We start from the raw sequence: 25,453 nt of genomic DNA, 5'->3' as shown, positions 1-25,453 counted from the left end.
CAGGGTGCCCGGGAGGAACAGGGCAGAAGTGCGGGGGGGGGCACCTTCTTTCTCGTCTCTCCTGCCATCCCTTACTCCCCTCCTTCCCCCTCAGGGCTGTGCTTCCTTAGGCAAGGGTTTGTCTTGACAACCAGAGATCAGGAAAACACGTGGGTGGGGTGGTCCGAGCAGTGACAACTGCAGCCTGAAGGGAAAATGGTCTGGCGGAGACAGGGCGGCCCTCGGCCCGCACCTCTTCAGTGGGAAAGCCCATTTGAGCTCGCGCTGGGCTGCGGAGGAGAGCATGGAACAGCTCCTGGCTCCCGGTGGTGTCCGCCAGCCCGGGTGTGGGGTGGCTCTTCGGAGACGGTCGACCGCAGCACAAAGCAGCTCCTCGCCGTGCCCCCTAAGGCACACGTGGGCACCGGCCAGGCTGGGGGGCTCCCTTCCAGGCCTGTCGGAGCTTCTCTGAGCCGGGCTGCTGCGGAGATGGCCCATTCTGCCTGCAGGATCTTCCCTCCTCCAGCTCTACTCTGGTTTCCTCCAGCATTGACATGAATGTCAGCAGCTTTGCAGCCCTGCTCTTGTGTTTTCCTCATTCCCAAGAATCTAAAGCTTCCAGAACTCTCTGGAACAGGCAGTAAGGGGGGCCACTCATTGAGCAATTGAGGACTATCAAACCCCATGAAATCCTAGGTATTGGGGATGGATGCAGCGACCACCAAACAGTTAGAGCCCCGCACTTGGCAGAACTTCAAGTATGAAGATAGTCCTCATCTAAGTGGCCCGGACCAGACCTCAGAGTCTCTGCCCAGGGGACAGAGACCAGAATGAGCCCACAGAGCCCAGCACAGTGATCTACACATGATATGATTATTTGCTGAGCCGAATTCAGTCTTCATGGCATGAAATGGGATTGCACTTCTCTCCAGAAGGTGACAGGCACTAGCTGAGGAAGGGACGGATGTCATCTGTGATGATCCTGAACACCCTTAATAAGGAGGCAGAGGTGGAGTCCCAAGAAACCGAACACTAAGAGAAAATTTAGTCCCCTTCCCTGGAAACGTCTGTCTGCAATCTCAGGCCCAGCAGACACATTCAGAAAATAGCAGTGACATCATTCACGCCTCTTTTCCACTGAGCCTGGAGGCTGCGGGGCACTCTGACCTTTGCTTGTGTTGTTCCCCTGCCTGGAATGCCCTCTTCTCCCCACTTCCTCTAACAAACTCCTGCTCGACTAAAGCATTTATGGATGAAGCAATGTGACATCTGAGATTTACTGGGATCCGGAAAGATTTGGGGATGGGGCATTGACATTTCATAAGGGCCCGCTGTGTGTAGGGGCCTGGATGGTATGGTTTTTACAGAGGCCATTTCCTACACTTCTCCGTCACGGGTTGGGGTCTCAGGGGGCATCTCAGGAATACCTGTTAGAAAATAGGAGTCATTCAGTAAACTCAGCACAGCATCTGGTAGACTAGTGGGCAGCAATCTAAGAGAGTGGAGAAGTTTCTGATAACATAGGGAAGGACTCAATGCTGAGTAAAAACAAAACACCCAAAGCACAAAAATCATATATTGGTATGATCTTAACTCTGTAAAAACTGGCCAGAAAGAAGACTGGATGGATCTCAAAATGAGCTTATTTCTGGGTAGGGGATAATTAGGGATTTTTTCTTCTTGTTTTTATATGTCCAAAATGTGATTTAGCATCATATATAACAGGAGTAAGCAAATTCTTTCTGGAAAAAGCCAGATAGTAAATATTTTCAACTCTGCAGGCCCTATAGTCTCTGTCCCAGCCACTCGACCCTGCCTTTGCAGTGAGAGAGCAGCCTTAGACAATAAACAAACGAATCGGTATGGTTGTGTCCTATACTACTTGATTTACAGAAACTGGTGTTGGGATGGATCCGCATCACGACCAGCCATAGTTTGCTGGTCAGAAAAAAAAAATGTTCTTTAAGTATTCTTTGACTCTAAGATCTTGGCACTGTGATTAATAGAGCACAGTACAGAAGGCTTACAGCCGTGCTTTACTCTGGTTCCCTTGTCTCATAAAATACTAGAAATCAAAAGTAGATTTGATAAATCTACATAAATCAGAGACTATGAGAATGAAGTTCTATGCTGGAGAGAGGAGTAAAAATTCACGATACCAGTAATTAATACAAATTTTATCTCTACTTTTAAGCCTAATATATTTCATTCATTTAAATTTTTTTTATGTCTTTCGATAAAGCTTTATAATGTTTTAGAGACCTCTCGGAAAGCTCTTATTTTTAAAACATAATTTAGGATGAACAGAAAAGGTTAAGCTCTCATTTCTTTTTTTTTTTTTTCCTCCAGATTTTCCGAAGCAAAGGCCCTGGGAGAAAGTATAAATGAAGCAAGAATTAAAATTGGTAAGCAGATGATATTCTGTGAGCCTCTTTCACAGGCCATTTTCCTGGTGAAAATCAGGTCATGATGTGCTTCCAAATAGCTGTGAGGATGAGTTTCAGGAGGTCCCTGCCAAGGAAGCCGCTTTCAGAGCACCTCTCCTTGGAAGTTTGTCATCTCTCCTACCATCCATCAGGAGAAGTACTTTCTTTTGTCTAGAACTTGAATTTTTCGTCCTCATACAGCCTTGAGCTCTAGCATCCGAATGAGAAAGTTTTGCTTTTCCTGGTGTTTTCCAGCAGTAGCCCAACTGGTCATAACTGTACAATTATAGCGACATTTCTCATTTTCAAGTGCCATGGAACCTCCCAGAGCTTATACTTATTGTTTTTGGCCCAGGTGCCCAATTTTTAGCGCCATTTCAGTAAGCCGCCTGGAGGATGAGAGGAAAGAACGAGTCACTGTGCCTTCCCAGGGCATAGGCTGCCCAGCAGGGCTCCCTCACTTTAGCGAGCATCCCTGGACCCGTGAGGTTAAGGCAACAGGCTAACTCGAAAATAGTATGCCTCAGATCTTTGTCAAAGTGAGAGGAAAATGCTTCTTTCACACCAGGCTAGAAGACACAAAGTGACCCATCTCCCAGGCTGGGGCAGCTTCACGAAGCTGCAGCTTCCCTGTGGCTTCGTCTCTGTGCTAGGGAAAGCAGGAGTTACCTGGTCACAGCTGACTCCCTGTGTCCCCCTTGTCCTCACCTTTCTCCTCTCATAAGTGAGGACAGGACGGAAGCCACTATGAATGTCCCTTTTGGCTTTTCCTACAGAATATGGAAGCTCACAACAGCCTCAGGTCACTTCAGTTAGGGAAACAGGGAGCCCCACGTTCTCTTCTGTGGCCTGAGTGGAAAAAGTTGAGGCCACCAAGCCCTGAGCCATGCCCAGTACCAGGCCAAGAATCTCCAGAGTCTCTGAGATTCTTGACTTAAGGTCCAGGATCTTGGATGGAGGAAAAATGCATCTTTGTTTTCACTAACCTCTAACTTCAGTTTAGCACTCCCTCCAATGATGAATGTCAGCAGCAGACCACAGTAGAGGTAGCAGCACCCGTCACGGCGGAAATCACAGACATTTTCATTTCACAGCACGGTTAGCAGACATCATAAAATATCTTTTATACTCATCAGTACTTCAAAATTACAGGAGTTAATTAGACTCACCAGTAGATCTTGTTATTTAATGCATTTATATAAAAGCACATAGATATTTCTATATCACAAAAATTTTTTTTAATTTTGATAACTACTTCAGTGTAATTGGTCTCTCTTAAAATCCTATGTAAAACTCCTTTCTTGGCGTGAATTCTCAAAACTCCTAATACTGCATGAAAAAAAAAATTGGAGGTCAGGAGCACTTTTCTAGAGATAATATCCATAGTTTATCTGATTCTCAAAGGGGTCAGTGACCCAAACCAATAGTGAGGGAAGGGGAAGCAGGCTTAAGTGGATCCAGAGCCGGCTTGTCAGAATTGTCTGACCGGAAGCTCCTAACGGTCTGTTTGCATCCCTGGGGAGACAAGAGGGAAGGACCTTTTATAAACCGTTTCTGCCCAGAAAGTGATAGTAAAGTTTTGCTCTTGAAAAATATCTAACTCTCGAAACCAAAATGAAACTGTTCCAACACTAATGGACTATGCTAATTATGGAAGGCACCAGTGGCCTATACTAATACACTTAGTGTTTCTCTCTGAATACAACGAGTTGTTGTCACAACTAATTCTAAGTTCACCATAATTTTGGTGCGAAAACATACATTGATGAGTCCAGTTTGCCACATTCTTGGGATTAGGCAAATTGGAGGCTGCCCCACAAGCTGCCCAAGAGGCAGGGGCCCGGGGTCTGAGGGATGTAATTGATCTTCCAGAGAGGGTGTCTGTAATTTACACACAAAGAGTCCAGGTATACTAGAAGAAGCCCTGGACAAGCAGACCTTTCTGCTTTCTAGATAATAATAAGTAGGGCTCATACCAGTGTTAAAATTCAAACATTTATTGCTAACAAGAAAGTGGCTGCTAGTTCAGTGGTGCTAATAAAACCAGTGTTACTCTTACTTCATTCTATGCAAATAGTAGACTAAGACCCATCTCCTGGCCAAGCATCTTTCAAATGTGCTCTTGATCCAAGGAGGGCCCAGGTCAGTGGATCGCTGAGACTCAGCCCCATTACTCAACAAGCCCTCATGGTGCTAGACCACAGGGAGTAGCCCCTCCACCACTGCATCTCAGACACAAGGTTAAGATTAAGGAAGTACAAGGTGGAACTTGTACACATATTTAAAATTTCCAAGGCGACTTTGAAGGGAACTGGTTTCAAGAGATTTATGACATTACTGAGTGCATTTTTCCTAGGGAGAAATTAAATCAAGTGGAATTTTCATTCCCCTCCAAGTCCTTTAATTAGTCTAAGAGTCAGGAGGTGGGAGCGTGGCACAGATGTACCATGACTTGCGTGGGATGATGACTCAGCTCCCCTCCCAAACTGAGCCACATCCTGCCTCTCGACCTCGGGGCAGGAGTGAGATGCTGGGGGGTGCACATGTAATTGGCCTGCCGAGAGGAAACGGAAGCTGCGTTTGTGATCTACACGTCAGCCAGCCCACACGCTTAGAGCTCAGGTTGCCACTGTCTCTTCTCAGGCAATTTGCTTTTTCTCTGACATCGTGATCTAGAGCTGCCACTTGAATTTCATTCTTAAAAACCCCAAAGGCTATTAATTCAGGAGTGACCACAAAATATCTAATTTTTACATGGCATAATCAGTCAACCAAAAGTTCCATATTATTTCCTTTTCTTATAACAAGCCAACCCAAACTAGGTAGATTAAACTCTTGCCACAAACTCCTTTTTTGTCCTTCTCTGTACACCATTTACATCAGTCCTGATGTTGAAACAAGTTGAAATCAGAAATGGAAGAAATAACCAACTTAGGATCTCCCCCAAAACTAACGGTGTCTTTGTTTCAGAAAGGAGAGCCATTTTCATTGCATTTGCCTGTCCCATACACAATAGCATTTAGGCTGCTTTCCATCACATGGGGCTGTGTTTTGAACACATTCATGTATACCCACCTCCATTCATCATATCTCTAAAGATGCCATTAAAGCCCAAACTGTAGGGAAGGAAACAGATGGCTTCCAAAGCAGTGGCAAAAACCAGGCCATTTTTCACTTATTAAAATCCTGGCGTTGGTTTTCATCAGTGAGCTACCACTGGCAGCATTGTCTTTGGCAACAAAGGACAATGAATGGCTGTTGTTTGGCTTGAGGCCCACCCTCGACCAGTCCAGGAACCAGCTGCTGTGGAGGCAGGTGAAAGAGTCTGACTGACATGTCTTAGCACCTCTTCGCCCTCCACAGACCCCTACAGGCCTAAAGGAAAATGCCCATCACAGGTCGCTGCACAGAAGGGTTTTCACCGGGGAGCCAATCAGTGATCACTTCAGAAATCACAGGTAATGTAATAGGAGTAGCTGTCAGAGAGCAGGAAACGCTAGAAAAGCGAACAGAACATTCTGGAAGTTTTCTTTCTCCTACTCCACATTCAAAGAAGGACCCCCAACCCACCATTTGAACAGTACACTTTTTTAAAATGTATCTCCTGAACATTTGGGATTTGGGAAAATCATTACTCAGATCTGGGTCTCCATCAGCAGAATACACAGGACTATTTTCCGTCGTACATTTTCTGTACTTTCATCTTCCACTGAGGTTTACTTCTAGACCTACCTCGTGCATATTGGCTTCTAGTATCTCACCCTGGCGTAAAGGAAAGGCTATATCCAGATCGTCTGGCTAGGCTGTGAGGACCTCTATCAAGTCTATCCTTTTGTTATCATTTGTCACCAACTCTGAATAACCATCACACCCACAGCAGCTTCATTGAGCACTGACTCTGGGCCGTGTCAAGAACTTGACAAGCGCATTATCTAATTTAATCCTCACAGAGAAGAGTCATTACCTATAAAATGGATATTACCATATGTCATAGAGTCTAAAATAAACAATTCTTACAGTCTTAACACCTCTGAAGTCAGGAAAACATTTGACCATTCACTTGGCCATTTTTTCATTTTAAAAACCTCTGTAATGAGACAGGGTCTTACAATTGATATAGTCTAGATTCTATGAAATATAGTATTATCATTATTTTGCAGATTTTTTAAAAACGGAGTTTCAGGGAGGTGGCCTACTAAGTGGCCAAGCTGGAGTCAAAGTCCATTTCTGTCCAACTCCAAAACTTTTAAATACAGTATACTATCCCCATAAATTCAGATATATCTGACTCTGAAGATTTTTTCTTAGTTTAACATTTCACTAAGCTGTTACCCAGTTCTCCTGAATCTCTGCCCTTTACCTGATGTGCCCGACAAAAGGCTCACACTAGACCCTAGCTCGTGCACACATAGCCCAAGAAGATGAAAAGAGTCTTTGTAACATGATTAACGATAGGTCACCTTTTGCCCAATGGGGCTCAGTTGCAGGCGTGAGTGGGGTCGGATACCCAGCCTACCCTTGCTCTCCATCCCATGTGCACTGGCCCACAGTTGTATCTGCCCTAGGAAGAGGCGCCTTTTTCCAATTTGCAGAAAGGTGCACTGCGGGCTTGCAGCATCCCTGGTAGGCTTCAGTGTCCCACATTTCAACTATCATTTTCAGTGGTTTGGAAAATAGAATAGAGGGGTTGTATTTTCAGGCTCTATACAATTCCAGCTCAGTGGGTTTACCGATGCTTCAGAAAACATGAGAGAATTCAAAGCATAAACTTAGATGAGGTTAGTAAGAATGGGTGTAATGAACTGCTTATACTTAAGTACCAAAACCAGCACCAATAAAGTGGACTAGAGAAAGCCTGATTAAGGGCACACATAGAAATCATCAAGGACCACAAAATAAAAATATGTCACCATAAAGTGAAAAAATACTACGTTCTCAAAAGTTAAAAAATGCAAAAGTCCAGACGTCACCCTTTCGCTCTGCCCAGCATTTCCAGGTGTGCTGTGTTTCCTCGGGAGCTCTGCCTCTCTACAGGAAGAGAGATGGTTCAGAGAAAAGCAGCTAAAGTCGTGATGAAAAAGTTATGAGGTAGATTTTTTTGGCTTTATTAAGTAATCCACCAAGTTTATTTTAAATAATGAGCTCTGCTTGCCTGTTAGAGTATTTAGTTCGATTTTTCTAAGTACTCTTATCAAACAAATTTAATTAATCTGTGTTCAGCTTGTATTGGCCAGGATGTTTGGCTGTAAGTATGAAAGGAAATTTATTGTCTCATGTAACCAGGAAATCCAAGGAATACAGTTGGCTTCACATGCAACCTCATCCCCCTCCTCCCATCTCTCAGTGCTACTCGACTAGGTTCTCTGATAGCCTCTCCCCATTTAGTGGGAAGGTGCCTCTGAAAGCTCTAGGCTTACATGGTCTATAGAATTCATAATGCCAGTAAACAGGGTCTTTTCCAACAGTGTTGGCAAAAGTCCCCGGAGGGAGGGATGACTGGCCTGGCTGAGGTCATACCCCCATCTCTGAAGCAGTCCCTGCATTCAGGGGAATGAAACACTCTGACTGACTGGTCCTAGATCCTGTGCCCACTCCTCGGGGCTTAGCCCATCTGCTCCACACAAGCTGAACACGATTTTTAGGGAATTAAAGAGGTATCTTTCCCCAAAGGAAGAAATGTTGGGCCGACAACAATCATATTCACTACAAACCTTTCAGATATTGATCTGTGGCTTGAAACAAGATGCATCTGTAAAGGAATGAATAGTAGTTCCTGTGAGAGACTACAACGTTTAGAGTAATTTATCCTGGAAAAAAGAAAGCTGTGAATGAGGAATTTAAAAACTGGCTTAAGTACTGGTGCCTCTGCCATAATGGAATAAATGCAAAATTGCATGATAAAAAAACTAGCAGGGATTGTAGAAGAATTAAGACTGAGAAGACCTCTCAAAACCCATGCAATTTTATAACGAGTACTCTAAGAAAATCAATTGCAATGCTAATAAAAATAATGATATAAATTTAAAAGACATGTTAAATTCCTAATGCATAAGGAAACACTATGTAAAACAGCCATTTTTTTTTCCAAAATGAGGCTATCATGGTAGATGAGCATATAGGAAGGGCTGAGGGCTGAGTTATGGAGGCGTGAACAACACATACAAAGATGGGAAGGGCCCCTCAACAAGGAAGAAGCGCTTCCTTCTAAGAAGGATCACTGACCACAATGGACTCGGAGGAAGAGTGTGGGGAGAGGGGTTTGTTCAGTCCTGAGCTTCCCCCCTCAACTGCTGGGCTCAGCTCTGCTAGTTTTGTGTTTAACGACCTTTTCTTGGTGAGACAAAACTTGAATTTACTAGGAAAAAAATCCTATGTCAACAAATGAGTCTGCTGTATGATACTGACCTCAGCTCCCTCTAACCAACTGCATATGAGTGATTCCTGTTAAAGAAACCTAGTTGCATGAGGACAGACTGTGTATTACTTGATGTTATACAGAGGGACCAGTAAATTGTAGTTCATCTTTAAGGAGACTCAAAAAGGAAGAACAAATTTTCAGTTGTATTGAAACTATAGCTGATCATGTGAAAAAGATATTTTTGTCAGAAAAGGTAATTAAATGGATATAGATTCTAGGAATCATTAAAAGCAGGATAGATTGGCACCTTTCTGAGATGACTCAGTGTATATAGAGACGAAAAGAGCAAAGCAGATTTCTTAAAGTCCTTTCTGTAGCAATTCAGAATGTTGAGATTCCAAGACGTGCAGTTATTGGAGTGACAGCCCATAACCAGTACGACTGATGTCTTCTTAGAATTGATTGAATGTTTGCTCTCATACTTTGGAGATCAAACAACAACAACATGATTTGAGCAAGCTGGAGGGCTGTGGAGTATATTAACTGATAAGAGGTAACGCTAATAATTGTCATATATAAAGAAGGAAGCAGTGATTTGGTCGGAATGCCAGGAAAAAAAGAGAAAAAAGATGGATGGCTGCCTCCCAAGAGTCCTGACAGGGTGGTCTTACCTTAGTGAATGAAACAACGTCCAGGATCTGGCCTTGCTGGGTGGACTCAGGAAGGCTGTCCAATGCCAGTCAAACTCACTATAAACCAGAAAGGCAAGCTATTAATTTTCCATGGAGGATGTTCTTTTATAGACAGGAACTCTTAAACTGCCTCCATCCAGGGCCCCTTCTCCCTGGGGAAAAAGTAGATCCCTTATTGGAAGGTTAGTAAATAAGCATCCCCAAGCACAAAGGGAGTCAAAAAAAAGGAGAAGAGTTTTGACAGATAGGTTCCCACGGTCACGGGGAAGCCACGCCAGGCGTCCACCGCCCGCAGGAGCGAATATCCCCAGAGCAATTCAGGCAGCCTCCAGCCCGACCACCCCTCTTCTGTGCACAATAGCCTCTCCCCCAGAGAAGACAGAAACCACTTGTTAGGTTTCTACTTACTAAACGATAACTATATCCCTGCTCCTGCCTCTCGAGGGTGAACCCCAAGTCACATCGCTTCAGGTCATAGGAATAATCAGTTCTACTTGGCCCCCTTGATTTTCAGACATAGGAACCCAGTTGAGCTAGCTCAGGCCTAGGATGCCTGCATGGTGATGAATCTCCCTGAGATACAGCCATGAGATCTGAGAGCCCTCCGAGCTGCAACGGGAGCCAGAGCCAGGACCCGGGGTGGGGTGAGGGGGGTCATCGGGAACCAGCGCGGCTCCAGAGCCCAGCACACTCCCCGTGCATCCCCTGGGGCCTCTTGCTACCTCTGTGCACGTCTGCTCTCGCAACCTGCGGGCCCTGCTGACCCTGGGTCCTGCTCGCTCGTGGCTTTGGTCTGCTCTGGCCCCAGCTGTACCTGAAAGCATCCTTTAACTCTGTTCCCAAGGTAACAAGCTAATTATTTGCTTGTTTCTTAGCTCAAAGTTATGAGAAAGAGAACTTGACTGGCCCGATTTATCTTTTCTAGGCCTTCAGGACAGCTGCTGATGGCGAGCTTAAGAATGTGCTGTCTTTGAGTCAGAAATGTACCTCTGGTCCAGGCAGATGTGGCCAGGGAGGAAGAGAGGTCTTGTGTTTCAGAAAGTGTCCACCTAGGCAAAAAAGGGTGTGACAGGGGAGGTTTCTGTTTTATAAACAGGATGGATAGAGCAGACACAATGATTGACATCTTGCATTCTCTCGGTTCTATCTCATGGGTGTGAAGATTTTTGCCAGTTCAACTCTTATAAGGCGACATCAATTCCTTTACTTCTAGGTTCTCCAGGAAGCATCTTGCCCTTGTCCCTTTGTTTTACCAACAGGAATAGTGACTAGTCTTTGTAAAGTGCATTATAATATATAGGGATTTTATTTATTTTTATCTCATCAAATTCGTTGATCTTTTCTTTTACAACTTCCTCCAGTGCTTTTGTACTTAGAAAGGGTCATTGTAACAGCAATAATGACGGATTGTCCATTGCCTGGTATTTGTTTAATGCTTTCCTAAATGTTCTTATAGGTTTTTTTTATCTTTCTATTTTTCACACTCAACTCATTTGGGATTTATTGTGGAATGCAGTATAAGCTGAGGCTCTAAGTTGAATCTTTTTCAAACAACCAATTTTCCCAACACCTATTTCATTTAATGAAATGCCTTAAAATAATATTTCTTCTCATAGGAGAGTCTTTTCAGAAGGCAGCTGAGGCACCCTAATCTCATCACAGCAGTAGTATACATTCTTGACATGATAATTTTCATACAAGTATTTCAAAAATAAGTTTCCCAGCAGATACTATTATCTAGAGATCAGAATAACCCTGCAGAAAAGTGCCAACTTTTATGTAAACCAGGAAGCTCACAGATGGGGAACAGTAGGCGTGTATCTGTACATGGGTGGTCCCCGCAGGCTCTGTCGGCGCCCTCTGAAGGGAAGGGGATGGTCTTTAAATAACAGCAGCACAAGCTGGGCTCACCTTACTCATTGGCCAGGGGAAGATAGTTGGTACCGTATTTTCTCACTTCCAAGGAGAAAAAGTGTATTTCGTTTTCTTACATTGATTAAAAAGGGGGAATAATGATAGTTAAGGCGGAAATGAGAGTAGGGACTTTGTCAGTGATGCTGTACAGGGAAGATCTGAAAACAGCAGGTTTGCTGTGTCCACTGTCTACCACCCTGAAATCACTGATGAGCCCGCCTGCTGAAAAGTACCGTGTTTCAGAAATACAGCGCACACAAGAGCGGGACTATCCCCTCCCTGCAGTGGCTGTTCTGCTCCGGGTGGAGATGGCCATGGTTTGGTGTTGGCCTCATGTAATAATAGGACTCCGTGGACCAGCCCCACTCTCTAATGGATGGTCTGCACCACAACTTACTTAAGCCTAAAACATACACGTGCAGCTCCACAGCAAGGCGTGCTAGTTGCAGCACAGGCCTTCAGAGGAGGCAACGAAACACCACGCAGAGACATTCGTGCAGCCGCCGGCGCTCCGTGCTCCCCTTCCGGCAGGTAGACGGCTGCCGTTCAGGCAGCATTTATAAAGCAGGGAAGCTCCCTCCCGAGCACATCTAGGCTACATCACTAATCAGGCATATCATGAACAAAAGCCCAGCCCTGGGCAGCTACCTGAGCAAATCTGAAAGGGGGGCCAGTGGCAGGGAAACCAGAGTGAGTGCCACAGGGACTCCCCAAAGTCTGGTATCAACGTTTGGTCAGAGCTGGGGTTGCCCAAAAGGACTGGGAGTAAACAGAGACATATGCAGCCAACCATCGTGTGTCTAAGCACAGATTTGGGGCCACTAAGAGTCAAAGAGATCGAGTCCACTCCAAACATGAGTGCTCCTTTGAGGTAGATGCCTAGAAGTAGAACTGGGGAGAACAACAGCAGGTATGCATTTTTAATTTTCATGAGTACTCCCCATTTGCCTTTGCAAAAGTGTTTCATAAGTTTATATTTGCATCAGTGTGTGACAGTACCCATTCCTCTGCATCCTTGCTTTTACATCGTAATATCAGTCATTTTAGGCTTTGCCAGTTGGAGAGCAAAAAATGGTATTTCTTTGTTGTCTTAATTTGCATTTCACTGACAGCCAGTGGACGTGAGTGCTTCTTCATGTGTCTCATATCCTTTGCCCATTGGGTGGTTGAATTTCTCCTTTTGATTTGTAGGAACACTTAGTATCCTCTGGATATTGGGCCTTTCTCCATGGAATATTTGGCAGATGTTTTCTTCCAGTCTGTCACTTGTTTTAATTTTCTCTGAAGATTTTTGGAAGAACCCTAAAACAGTTGCTTCTCTCTAATTTTTAAAAATTTCCTTGGATAAGACTAATCTGTCTGCTCTCCTTTTTTTGAAGTCGTCCACAAGTCCCACAAGTTGGGAGTTATCAACCCTGACTCACCATAACTCTGCCCCAAAGATGTCCAAGATAACTTTGGTCATACTGCACAGATCTCACTGAAACATATATGGGTTAAAGTTGAACACGATGATGATTGCAGATCATTGTCTTTGGGCCACTAGCCACTACACGAATGCACGATTCCTGCGTACAGATGTTTAAACCTTTTAGCAGACCACAAACCTGGCGACCTTACTGCTGAAAACATAAGCTCTGTAATGAGGTAAAAACTGATTTTATTAACTTAATCTTTACTGAAGACATCTTTAATGATGCCTGAATGTTTTAAAAACTTAATCGTGTTTTGCAAAACAACCTATTAACACATGTTTAGGCAAGACTGAAATCTAGAAAACCTGCTAATAAATAATTGGAATGCCACACTACCTGGTAACTCATTAGCAAATACTAGGGTCCTTGGGTACTCCCTTTGTTGGAAGACAAAAGCAAATAATTAAGGAATGAGTACAGACATGGGTAAAGTGCCAAGTAAACTTAATAGACAAAGGACATCAAAGACATAAAGCTTATTAATTGCCTGTACCTGTAATCCAAAGCCAAGCCAGGTCTATATTTGAAGGTAGTGAAACAACGTATTTGGTGTATTCCTGCAGAGGTGTCTTGTAAAACGGAAAAGCTATGTCATGGAGAGGAGTCATGAAGGGTCTAGCTTCACCTCACCCCTGGTGAGATAACTGGGACACAACCTTCGTTAACTCCCATTACAGAGGTGACGTCACATGCAAAAAGGGGTCCAACACCTGGAAGGCCGGATGGTGCGATGGTGACTCCGTAGTCAGCACTCAATGGGACAATAATGTCAGTACCTCTCTTCTGCTGCTACTGGGGGCAGAGGATGAACTGCAGAGGAAGGAGGTCAGAGTCAGGGTTGACTCAAACTGCTGCCAAAGGAAAAGAGCTGTTCAGCTGCTAAAGTAGAATCCAAGGACACTGATTCCGAAAGAGAGAAATCCATCGAACAGAAGGGTCTTGGGGAGAGGGAGGAAGTTGGCCACCTTTAAATTAGAATTCTGGGTGATTAGTAGTAAAGATTGCATTCTAAAGGTGAATATCCCCAAGCCACAGCTCCAGTCAATTCCTCCTCACTCAGAAACCTCTGAGGCCTACCAAAAGTATTCATGCCCCTTTAGCCTTTCTAAATTCTTATCCATGTCGATATATTAAATTCATATACTTATATGAAGTATTGGGTTCCTTGTCTTACCAAAAAAAAAAAAAAGAGAGAGAGAGAGATAAAAAGCATATTATGGGGTCTTCCCTGGTGGCACAGTGGTCGGGAATCTGCCTGCCAGTGCAGGGGACACGGGTTCGAGCCCTGGTCTGGGAAGATCCCACGTGCTGCAGAGCAGCTAAGCCCGTGTGCTACAGCTACTGAGCCTGTACTCTAGAGCCCACGAGCCACAATACTGAGCCCGCATGCCACAACTACTGAAACCCGCACATCTAGAGCCTGTGCTCTGCAGCAAGAGAAGCCACCACAATGAGAAGCCCGCGAACTACAACAAAGCGTAGCCCCTGCTCGCCGCAACTAGAGAAAGCCCGCGTGCAGCAACGAAGGCCCAACACAGCCAAAAATAAAATAAATTTATTTTTTTAAAAAGCATATTATGTACATTTCTCTGCATCCTGCTTTTCACTGTATCCTGAATTTCATATACGTATGAATATACATGTAAAATCCCTCCACATCAGCTGGGGTAGTTATATTTCATTCTGTTTAATAGCTGCATGTATTCTATAGAATGATTGTGTCACAACATTTATCTATCATTTTCCAGTTAACAGGTATTTGCCTTATTCCATTGTTCTGCCATACAATGTGCTGCAATAAACACCCATGCACATGTATCCTTTTATACTGTTCCTTTTACTTCAATGGAAACTTTTCCTGTAAAGGACCAGATAGTAAATATTTTAGGTTTTGTGGGCTCCCTATGGTCTCTGTTACATATTCTTCTTCTTCTTTTTTTTTTTTTACAACTCTATAAAAATGTAAAAACCATGCTGAGGTCACAGTCCAAAGCCATACAAAAACAGACCACAGGACAGATTGGCTTGCCAGCCCTAGTTTGCCAATCCTTGGAATAGAGTCCTAGGAGTAGGATTTCTTCCTGAGAGTATTATAATTTTTGCTGCTTTCTTGAATGAAATATTGTTCCATTTCCTGGGATAGAAAAAAATCTGTTTAAAAAAATAGATTTTTTCTTGTACCCAGTCATCCTACCAAATTCTCTTTTCAATTTTAGTGGGCTTTCTCTTTCTATAGTTTCTTGAATTTTCTAGAAATGAAATCATATTCATCACAAAAGAAAAATCTTTTTCCACTATTTGCACTTAGTATTTTATTTTCTTGTCTTATTGCATTCATTAGAGCTTCTGAATCACTATTAGCTAATAACAGTAACAGCCTCTCCTTTCTTGTTCCCAAGTTTAATGAAAATGGCTTAAGATTACATAATTTAGAATGACAAAAGACATCATATGAATGCGATAAATATTGCCATACATCACCCAAGTCCAGGCTGTTAGAATTTCTGTAGTATGAATTTGATACGAGGCAGAGCCACAGTGCTCTAGACACAGGACCAGAAAGGCAGGTAATGGAGAGATTCAGTGTTTGAGAATTGGCCTGGTTGGTAGGTCAGAGGATCAGGAAGGTACAAATGCCTGAGGTTTGCTAAGGAATTAAATACAGTGTAAATAGATCAGCTAATGAGCTGGGTGAAGGAGAGACATGAGTCTGCTCTTATGATGAAAAAAGATACTGAAGCAAATACTATGGATGAGATTTTTCAGCCCTAACTGTACAACTGGCTAGTGAGAAGGACGTATTCTTAAAATTAAAAAAAACAAAACAGAAACAAGCAAACAAACAAAAAACAGTGTGAGTTTCCAGGTTCTGGACAAGGTAACCACACTCCATCCCGTCTGTCCTACTGAAGGCAACTATAAACCACGGACAGAATACATGGAGCAGCTATCTGAGAATTCCAAAAAGCAAGTGGTAGCAGGCAACTCAGGGAAGGAGACCAGAATTCAAAGTGCCATCAAATTGGCACTCCCAGAGAATCTTCTGGGAGCAGAGAAGCAGCGGCAGCCACCAAACAGAAGCCTCGAACTCTGATGGAGGAGACTCCTCCATTCTGAACAGAGGAACTGTGGTACCAGGAACACGGGAAGACTTCCCACTGCTCTTTCCTCTCTGTCCTCCCACTACTTGGTCTGAGATGCAGACATAGTCCTGGGAGTTGCGTGGCAGCATTGAGGGGTCCAGGAGCCAGGCCTCAGAAAGTCATAATGTGTCAGGTAGATCACAGAGAGAAGGCGATCAAGACAGTAATTCCATAAAGTTGTTTATATTAACTACAGGGCTCACCTTCAGGCTAGGCATGCACGGATCTAAAGAGCATGCCAAAGGCTTTGACAATGCTGCTGTAAGATAGACCAGCACCCAAGTCCCATACTGGCCACTGGGTAGCACACACATGGAACAAATCTGAAAAGCACTGCAGAGCCTTTGAAAACGGAGCCAACATTGGAACCACAGTCCAAAGAAGGCTTACTGGAATTTGTGACCTGAACCTAACCACATTGATTGTCTGCTGAAACAGACAAACAAACAAAAATCAGTAGTCTCCTTAGGATTTAAACAAGATCTTGAAAATGTTCAGGATGTGATCCAAAATTACTTAGCATAAGAAGAACCAAGAAAATCTCAACTCACAAGGGAAAAGACAATAAATAAGTACCAGCCCCAACATAACACAGTGTTAAAACTATCAGACAGGGACTCCCCTGGTGGTCCAGTGGGTAAGACTCCAAGCTCCCAATGCGAGGGGCCTGGGTTCGATCCCTGGTCGGGGAACTAGATCCTGCATGCATGCTGCAACTAAAGATCCCGTGTGCTGCAACTAAGACCCAGTGCAGCCAAAATAAATAACTAAATATTATTTTTTTAAAAAAACTATCAGACAAAGACTTAAAGCAGCTCCTAAAACTATGCTTCAAGAATTAAGGAAAAAAGCTCTTGAAACGGGCTTCCCTGGTGGGGCAGTGGTTGAGAGTCCGCCTGCCGATGCACGGGACACGGGTTCATGCCCCGGTCCGGGAAGATCCCACATGCCGTGGAGCGGTTGGGCCCGTGAGCCATGGCCGCTGAGCCTGCGCCTCCAGAGCCTGTGCTCCACAACTGGAGTGGCCGCAACAGTGAGAGGCCCGCGTACCGCAAAAAAAAAAAAACAACTCTTGAAACAAACCAAAGATATACGATGGCAAATGAGCACATGCAAAGATATTCAACATCATTAGTAGTTAGAGAAAGGTAAATTAAAACAATGATGAGATATCACTATACCTTACTGAAATCAATTTAAAAAAATTTTTTAAACTAGCTATGCCAAGTGCTGACAAGGATGTGGAACAAGTGGAACTCACACATTGAGAATGCAAAATGGTAAAGACACTTTGGAAAAAACTTCGGCAGTTTCTTATAAACTTACACATAGATATATGATACAACTCGGCTATTTACCCTAGAGAAATTAAAACTTATGTTCCCACAAAAACTTGTAGACAGATGTGTATAGCAGTCCTCTTCATAATTGGCAAAAACTGGAAATAACCCAAATGTCTTTTGTTGAGTGAATGGCTCAACTACATAAAATAGAATACTACTCAACAATAAAAAGAACAAACGACCGGTACGTATGACAACATACAAAACCTCAGATGCATTGTGCTCATGAACTTGTACACAACCTAATTCCACTTCCGTGACATTCTGAAAAAGACGACCATAGTAATAACGAGCAGGAGTGGAGGAGAGTGTGAATCCGACAGGGCAGGATGAGGGAGTTTTGCGAAGTAATAGAACTTCGGGGAATCCTGATTGCGATGGTGGTTACACAAATCTATGTATGTGTTAAATCTCATAGAATTGTCCATGCGCGCATACACGCGCTCACAGCCAAGTCAATTTTACTGTCTGCTAATTTAATCAATAAAATTTAAAATAAAACAGGATGAGTCCACAAGAAAAGAAGATGGAAGGGAATATTAAACAACATAACTCAGCTATAATTTTGAAATGAATCTTATGTAGAGGTCAGAAAGTTTTTTTAATTTCTCTGGGAAGGGAAATTGAAATTTTTTAAAATTTCTTTGTGTGTAAGTTAAGAGTACAAGATTTGGTAAATTATTTCAGGCTGAACACAGTAGGAACCTTTACTACAGTTTTTCCACAGTTCGGGCAGGGCTGTCAAGAGTGAAAGAGTAGGAAATTGAAGGCTTCTGTGATCAGGAATATTGGCAGAAACTTTAGGTCTTGTGATTTATTCACTTGGCGATTATTATGCATCTATTAACTCCAGGGTTCTGTGGGGGACACACAAATCCCTAGGAGAGAGTCCCAGCCTGGGGATACTTATATGCTGGTTAAGAAGATAGGACAAAGACGATTCATGGGGTTTGGGCCCTGAGGTTACTCTGTAGAGCCCCTGATAAAACAGTCAGGGCTTCTCAGCCAGGCCTTGGTGGTGGAGTAACAGGTCACCACAAATAAGTGTCCAGTAAAAGATCTGGGGACATCTGACCAGAGATAATCATCTATAATGCAATTTCCCCTTCTATGGTCATCCCAGCAAAATCTATGGGTTTCTTAAATGCGCCTCTGGAGACTTTCTGTTCTCTGTCCCACTTAAAGACAGTTTGCTTATCTTTTCATCTCTCTCCACATAACAGCCTCTCACCAAGCTGCCCCCAGCCAGGGATGTCTCTCCCTGACTTCCTAGTTTGCTGCAAGGTTCTGCCAGGCACGGCACAGAGTGAGTAAAGGAGAATGCATTGTTCCCATTGTTCTAGCTTGAGTCCTTGAAGCGGCTTGAATCCCTCGTGCTTCCACATGGTGTCCGCCTCTGCCGGGGTTGGTCAAAGTGGCATTTACCATCATAGCAACACATTGCCACCTCTCCAGTGCTCCGAGTGAAAGCTGATCTCCGTGAAGAAGTGTTAAGGAGCTTCTGCTATCAGAGCTTCATTTCCAAGGTGTCACCTCAAAGCGGGAAACCGAGGCCACAAGAGAGAGTAGCTCGCCCCAACATGCAGAATGTGTGCCGAGGTCTGGGAAATCCACTGTCTATTAAAATGCGGTGAGTAGAAAACTAGGGGCTATTAAGCCAGAAAATAAACCTGGCCCCCCAGTACCAGCCAGGCCTGTAAGAAATGAGGCAGCGGACTGGCTGGAATATTGAATTTCCTCTGCCTCTCTCTGTGCTGGCTTGGTAGCCAGAGAATTAGCTGTTTGTAAGAGACTATATTAACCACAGGCAGTACTAATCTTTATCAGACAAGGAGGATGAAGAACAAGAAATAAAGGATAGAGCAGATGCTGTCAGAGCCCCACCCATATCCCCGATGCATATCGTGTGTGCACCTAGCACAGTCTCATCTGCTAGCACCTTCCAGTCTCTCTGAGAGCCTTCTCTGACCATCCAAGAGATGCACGTGGGGCAGGCTAGTGCCAGGGAATTAATGCCCCCCAGGAGCCCTCACCCAGTGACTGTTAAAACCTGGTATATACACACCCCAGCTCCCTCACCCCCATCAGGGACAACTTGGAGGCATGTGTCCTTCACTCGCCCTCAGGTCCCCAGTGGGCCTCAGCTGCACTTGCCCACAGTGGAACTGTCTGGCTGGTGCCCACTTTAATGGCTACTTTCTCTCTCTGTCTCACTTCCCCACTTTCTTATCAGTTTGTCCAGGGATCACTTCCCAAATAAGCTACTTGTACTAGGGTCTGCTTCTGGAAGACACCTCACTAACATAGGGGTCACCATAACTCAAATGGTGAAGGGAAGACAGAGAAAACTGGGAGCGGGATTATGCAGGCTGGCTCTGAGAGAATTAAAGTGAGTGGAGGAGACACAGGCAGGCCTCGGAGCCCTCCCACAGCTTCCTAGATGTCACGATGTCAATACTGGTAATGTCACACTCTTAGGAATCAGGGGTGCTCTGTTTGCCATCCAGATACTTAGCTGTTTGTTTCCTGCTGTGCACGCAAGATCTTATGTCATTTGTGACATCATGCGAGAAAATGTCATCCATCCATTGGATGAGCACAGTTGGTGATTTCCTAAGATCCAGGTAAAAACCACCAATTCCACTGAATGCCCCCTCGTGGCTAAAATAACAACCCACAAAGGATCATTGACTTTAGTCTGCTGCCACGTAATCCACAAAAAATAGATTTCTGCGATTCTGTGGTATGGAAGGTCATTACCTCCAGGCTGTCGTCTCCAGCAGACAACATCCTAAGGCCCAGAGCAAAGTCCCCACGGAACCCATGTGTCACACTTCATCACTCTTCACTGATACCCTTGACTGTGAAGAGAAAAGATTACAAATACTCATCACCGTGAAGAAGGAGTCAGATCTGTTTCCAGTGACAGGTCAGCGTCAAAATCCTTTTACCTGAACCCGGATGGATTCATATGCTTCTCCCCACATCCCCACTCCCCCTCCTCTCCACACGCTCACTCAGCTCCTCCAAAGCAAGAGCTATTTCTAGTGGAGGCCTTTCGGGATGAGAAACAGTCCTCAGATTCCTCTCCTAATTCCTTGGCCGCTTCTTGGGCCTCCTGATGCCGGCCAAATCTAGATCAGGTGTGTTTGTGTTGGACCCCATGAGGCCGGGCCAGCATGGCCAGCCTAGAGCTGTCTGCAGAATATTAGCTTTTTATGTTTTTAAGAAGGATGAAAAAGAACAGATTTAAGCAGATTGTGTTTCTTCAGCAGTTTGTGAGTTCGGATCAGCATCCAGGCCGCGTTTGAGAGGAGGCCATCCTTTTCCAGTTTGCATGGCTCCTCGCCTCTTGCCTGCCCTTAGAAGCCACCATTCCTGTCCCTGGACGGGCACAGCATTAGAGGAGGCTGCTCCCCAGGAGTCTCACACATCCCTGGCCTCACCAGCCTCCTTTTTATTTCCAAATGATTATGGCCAGAGTCCCTGCTGGCTTTACTGCTACATATTCATCCACTTGTCTCGAAAAAAGTCCCCAGACTGTTCCCATGAGGATCTCCAGGGGCTGCCTCCTGACAGCTCTGGAGCACGTTCCTGCGGTTCCTCCCCCTGGCTTCGTCTTCCTCTACACTGCAGGGGCTGCCGTTTGGTGGGACCCCTCCCTCTGACGGTGGCACTGCTGGTGGTCACTGCTCCAGCCTCAGGGACCCTGCTCCCCTGGCTACCGGCCAGTGTGGGGCCGGGCAGACTTTTACAAGACTTTGCCAAAGGCTTGAGGCTAATGGAAAGCCCCATTTTTTTTTTTTTAAAGAAACACCACAGTTTATTGAAGACTACAAATATTTTGTTACAAGTTGAAGCTACATGCCTTCCAGAAATCAAAAGCAGCAGCAGGTGTGTGCATTGATGCTTCAGAGAGTAGCTTATCTAAAAGCTACGTCTGGCAGTGGGGCTCTTGGAGGGCCCTGACCCAGCGGCTCCAGAGACTTCTTCGTGGAGGCCTCCACATCCCCCTGTCCAGGTGCTCCAAGGAGCAATCTGCTTTCAACTCCAGGCCCAACTGCCTCTTTAAATATTCACTCTCTCCAGGCCATTGTCTGGATCATAGCATGACAAACAGTTCATAACAGTTTGTTTTCCCAAACTGAGCTATTGTCTTTTTTTTTTAATTTTATTGAAGTGTAGTTGATTTACAACATTGTGTTAATTTCTGCTGTACAGCAAAGTGATTCAGTTATACATATATATATATTCTTTTCCATATTCTTTTATATTATGGTTTATCATAGGATATTGAATATAGTTCCCTGTGCTATACAGTAGGACCTTGTTGTTTATCCATCCTGTATATAATAGTTTGCATCTGCTCATCCCGGACTCCCAATGCTTCCCTCCCCCACCCGCCTCCCCCTTGGCAACCACAAGTCTGTTCTCTATGTCTTTGAGTCTGTTTCTGTTTCATAGTTATGTTCATTTGTGTTGTATTTTAGATTCCACATATAAGTGATATCATATGGTATTTGTCTTTCTGACTTATTTCACTTAGTATGATCATCTTTAGGTCCATCCACATTGCTGCAAATGGTATTATTTCATTCTTTTTAATGGTTGAGTAATATTCCATCGTGTTTATATACCACATCTTCTTTATCCAGTCATCTGTTGATGGACATTTAGGTTGTTTCCATGTCTTGGCTATCGTAAGTAGTGGTGCTATGAACATAGGGGTGCATGTATCTTTTCAAATTATAGTTTTGTCTGCGTATATGCCCAGGAGTGGAATTGCTGGATCATATGGCAACTCTATTTTTAGTTTTTTGAGGAATCTCCATATTGTTCTCCATAGTGGCTGCACCAATTTATATTCCCACCAACAGTGTAAGAGGGTTCCCTTTTCTCCACAGCCTCTCCAGCATTTATTATTTGTAGATTTTTTAATGGCAGCCATTCCAACAGGTGTGAGGTGACACCTCATTGTAGTTTTGATCTGCATTTCTCTAATAATTGTGATGATGAGCATCTTTCAATGCGCCTAATGGCCATCTGTATTTCTTCTTTGGAGAAATGTCTATTTTGTCATTCTGCCCATTTTTCGATTGGGTTGTTTGTTTTTTTGTTCTTGAATTGTACGAGCTGTTTGTATATTTTGGAAATTAAGCCCTTATCAGTCACATCATTTGCAAATATTTTCTCCCAGTCTGTAGGTTGTCTTTTCATTTTGTTTATGGTTTCCTTTGCTGTGCAAAATGAGCTATTTTCTTAAATGACACAAGCATGTCACTAGTACAGGTGGGCTACACCCAGCAACCAGCTCCTTGCCATACCTTTCCTCAAAAGCAGTGTTTCTCAATGTGGATGCCACCAGCCTGTTGAGACGGGCAGTTCTTTATTGTGCAGGACCAGGCCCAGCTCACTAAATACCAATAGTGTCTTTCTCGTTATTACAATCACTAGTTGGTACCTGGAGGAGAGCCTCCATTCTCATACAAGATGAGGACAAGATTAAAGCCTTCATGTCCATCCCAAAGTGCCAGAGCAAGTGCTTGGACAAGTACACATACCCACACCATCTGTATTAGTCAAGGTTCCCCAGAGAAACAGAACCAGTAGGATATTTGTGGGTAGATAGATAGACAGATGGGGAAAGATTGGTTTATTTTAAGGAATTTACTCATGTGATTGTGGAGGCTGGCAGATTTCGAATTCTGCAGGACAGTCTGCAGGCTGGAGACCTAGGGAAGAAGTGAGGGTTACAGCTCAAGCCCCGGGGCAGTCTGGAACTCCTTCTTTCTCAGGAAACCTCAGTCTTTTTTCTCTTAAAGCCTTCAACTGATTGGGTGAGGCCCATCTACATCCTGCAGAAGAGTCTGCTTTATTCAAAGTCTGCTGATGTAAATCTTAATCACATCTAAAAGCAACATCTAGTTGTTTGGCCAAAAATCTGAGCACCAGACCCTAGCCAAGTCAACTCATAAAAGTAACCATCACGTTGTCCAAACACAAACACTACTTTTTAGGCGTAAGACAATCTCCATGGAGATATAGAAAAAAAAAAAAAATTAACTAGCTGTACAAGCATATAGTTCTGCTAAAGAAACATCCAATCTGTGTTTCTGAACACACAACACCAAATGGAACAGCCGACTCTCATCGTGAAGCACCTGTATTGGGGTTATTTCATGTGTAGAGCCTCCCCAAGAATGGTGGAGCTGAACCTTACATGTAGAGACTCAAATGGTCCATTAAAGTTGTTAGATTATCTCAAACAGAGCTGTGTTTGCCTCAAAGATAATATTCAGACTCTCCCATAGAAGGCAGCACCTGCTCCTAATTCTGAGAGGTTTTTTTTGTTTTTTTTTTTTTTTGCGGTACGCGGGCCTCTCACTGCTGTGGCCTCTCCCGTTGCGGAGCACAGGCTCCGGACGCGCAGGCTCAGCGGCCATGGCTCACGGACCCAGCCGCTCCGCGGCACATGGGATCTCCCCGGACGGGGGCACGAACCCGCATCCCCTGCAACGGCAGGCGGACTCTCAACCACTGCGCCACCAGGGAAGCCCAATTCTGAGAGTTTTAATCTTCCCCAGTCCAAAGAATGTGAAGGTCTGCTCGCCTCCTGACACCCGTTGGGCTGTTGAAGCAGCTGACCACCAGTATACTCCATGAGCTGAGAGGAAAGTAGCTTCTGCTGAAATGAGGATTCTCGTCAGTTGCTGTGCCCTGAGATGTGCACTGTCGTGTCTTCTAATTTATAGAGTGCAGTTATTCATCTATCCCCAGCCACGAGGGATTTGAATATCCTGTGATAGGAAAAGTCGTAATTAAGGATTAAGGCTTTTTGTGAAAAATAAGACTGAGTTTGTGCGTAAACCCATGAAAGGCCCTGCAAACATTTTTATATTCACCAAAACAAAACACTAAAGCGAGTACACGAAAGAACGCGCAACACCTAATTCATCTTCAGTCTGTCGCGATGGGTTCTGTATACTTGACTTCCACTCACCATTCCTTATGCACTGAAGAAACTTCAGGGTCTCTCTCCCCTAAAGTTTCAGCATGAAGCTGGTAAATTATTTCCGCTTTTGTGTATGATGGCAGTTCCTTCTCTGTGCCTGTTTCCTTCCCTCTGAGTGTTTACCCCCCTTTCCGATGTTCTCACCCGGAGTTGCGGACTCCGCTGAGACGCAGCACCGAACCCGGCGCCGTCAGCCGTACTTACACGTGTTCTGACCCGCGTCCCCTTCCTCGCCCTCCTGATGAATGAAGAAGTGTAGTTCTCAGGCTGGGGGGGACTCGCCCTTCCGCTTCCTTCATCTCTCCCAAAGCTTTGCCGCAAAAGCCTCCATCCTGGTTTTGTGATCTGCTTTGCCTCCTTTTTCTAGTCCTAACTCCCTGGGTTCCGCTTATCCCCAAAATGACCAGCTTTTAACTACTGGGACTGAAATCTGTACAGAAATAGAGACGTGTACGCTAGAACTTCATGAAGGCAGAGTTCAAGTTCAGGGAGGGGAACCACATTCTTGCTAAAGAGCATCCTCTGTGAAATGGCCGGCAATTCCCTCTTAGCCGCTCCCCTACCCCTCTCCTTGCTGGGAATATTTAGCCACCACAGAAACCTCAGGAGAAAGAGCTCTAGTGCTGTTTTCTGGAAAATTAAACAAAATAAAAGGATGAGGGTAGGAATCATTTCAGGCTCTGAAAATAGAGCCATTACCACCACCATTTCAAGCAAGCTTATTAAAAGTCATTTAGTTACACTTGCAGAAGTCAATCATATTTACCATCATAAAGGAATATGAAAGACCCCGTTACTAATGAAAGTGATGGTGACCTTGAGGCTGAGTAACCGATCCAAAGGCAGGGGTGTAGTCCGTGCGGTCCTACATTTGTAAAAAGTTGGAGTTGGACTCAGTGGCTGCCGAAGCCCTGAGTTGGGACTGTTGCAGGGACATTGCGCCCACTGGGGGATAGAGCACCTCCATTCAGTCCACTGGGCCCAAGGAAACGAGTTAATTAAGACCTTAGATGGCTTTCAGGAAAGGGAACGGGGGAAAATGCCGATGTCATATCATATGTGAACATAACCAAGGCCTTAGAAACAATTGCCGTGGGTTTGTTTTCTCCTG

The 25,453-nt window shown here is 44.4% G+C and overlaps 1 protein-coding gene across 1 annotated transcript in view; it reads left to right on the top strand.

Annotated features, from left to right (window-relative positions):
* The window catches only part of KIF6 (kinesin family member 6), a 374,962-nt gene that overhangs the window by 304,728 nt on the left and 44,781 nt on the right, over positions 1-25,453 (top strand). The window contains exon 15 of the mRNA XM_024766060.1: positions 2,329-2,384. Coding sequence (XP_024621828.1) covers positions 2,329-2,384 — 56 coding nt within the window. The remainder of the gene's footprint in view (positions 1-2,328; positions 2,385-25,453) is intronic.

Source organism: Neophocaena asiaeorientalis, unplaced genomic scaffold (assembly GCF_003031525.2).
Source record: "Neophocaena asiaeorientalis asiaeorientalis breed wild unplaced genomic scaffold, Neophocaena_asiaeorientalis_V1.1 scaffold46, whole genome shotgun sequence".
NCBI classification, from domain to species: Eukaryota; Metazoa; Chordata; class Mammalia; order Artiodactyla; family Phocoenidae; genus Neophocaena; species Neophocaena asiaeorientalis.
This window is presented reverse-complemented; position numbering and strand designations above follow the sequence as displayed.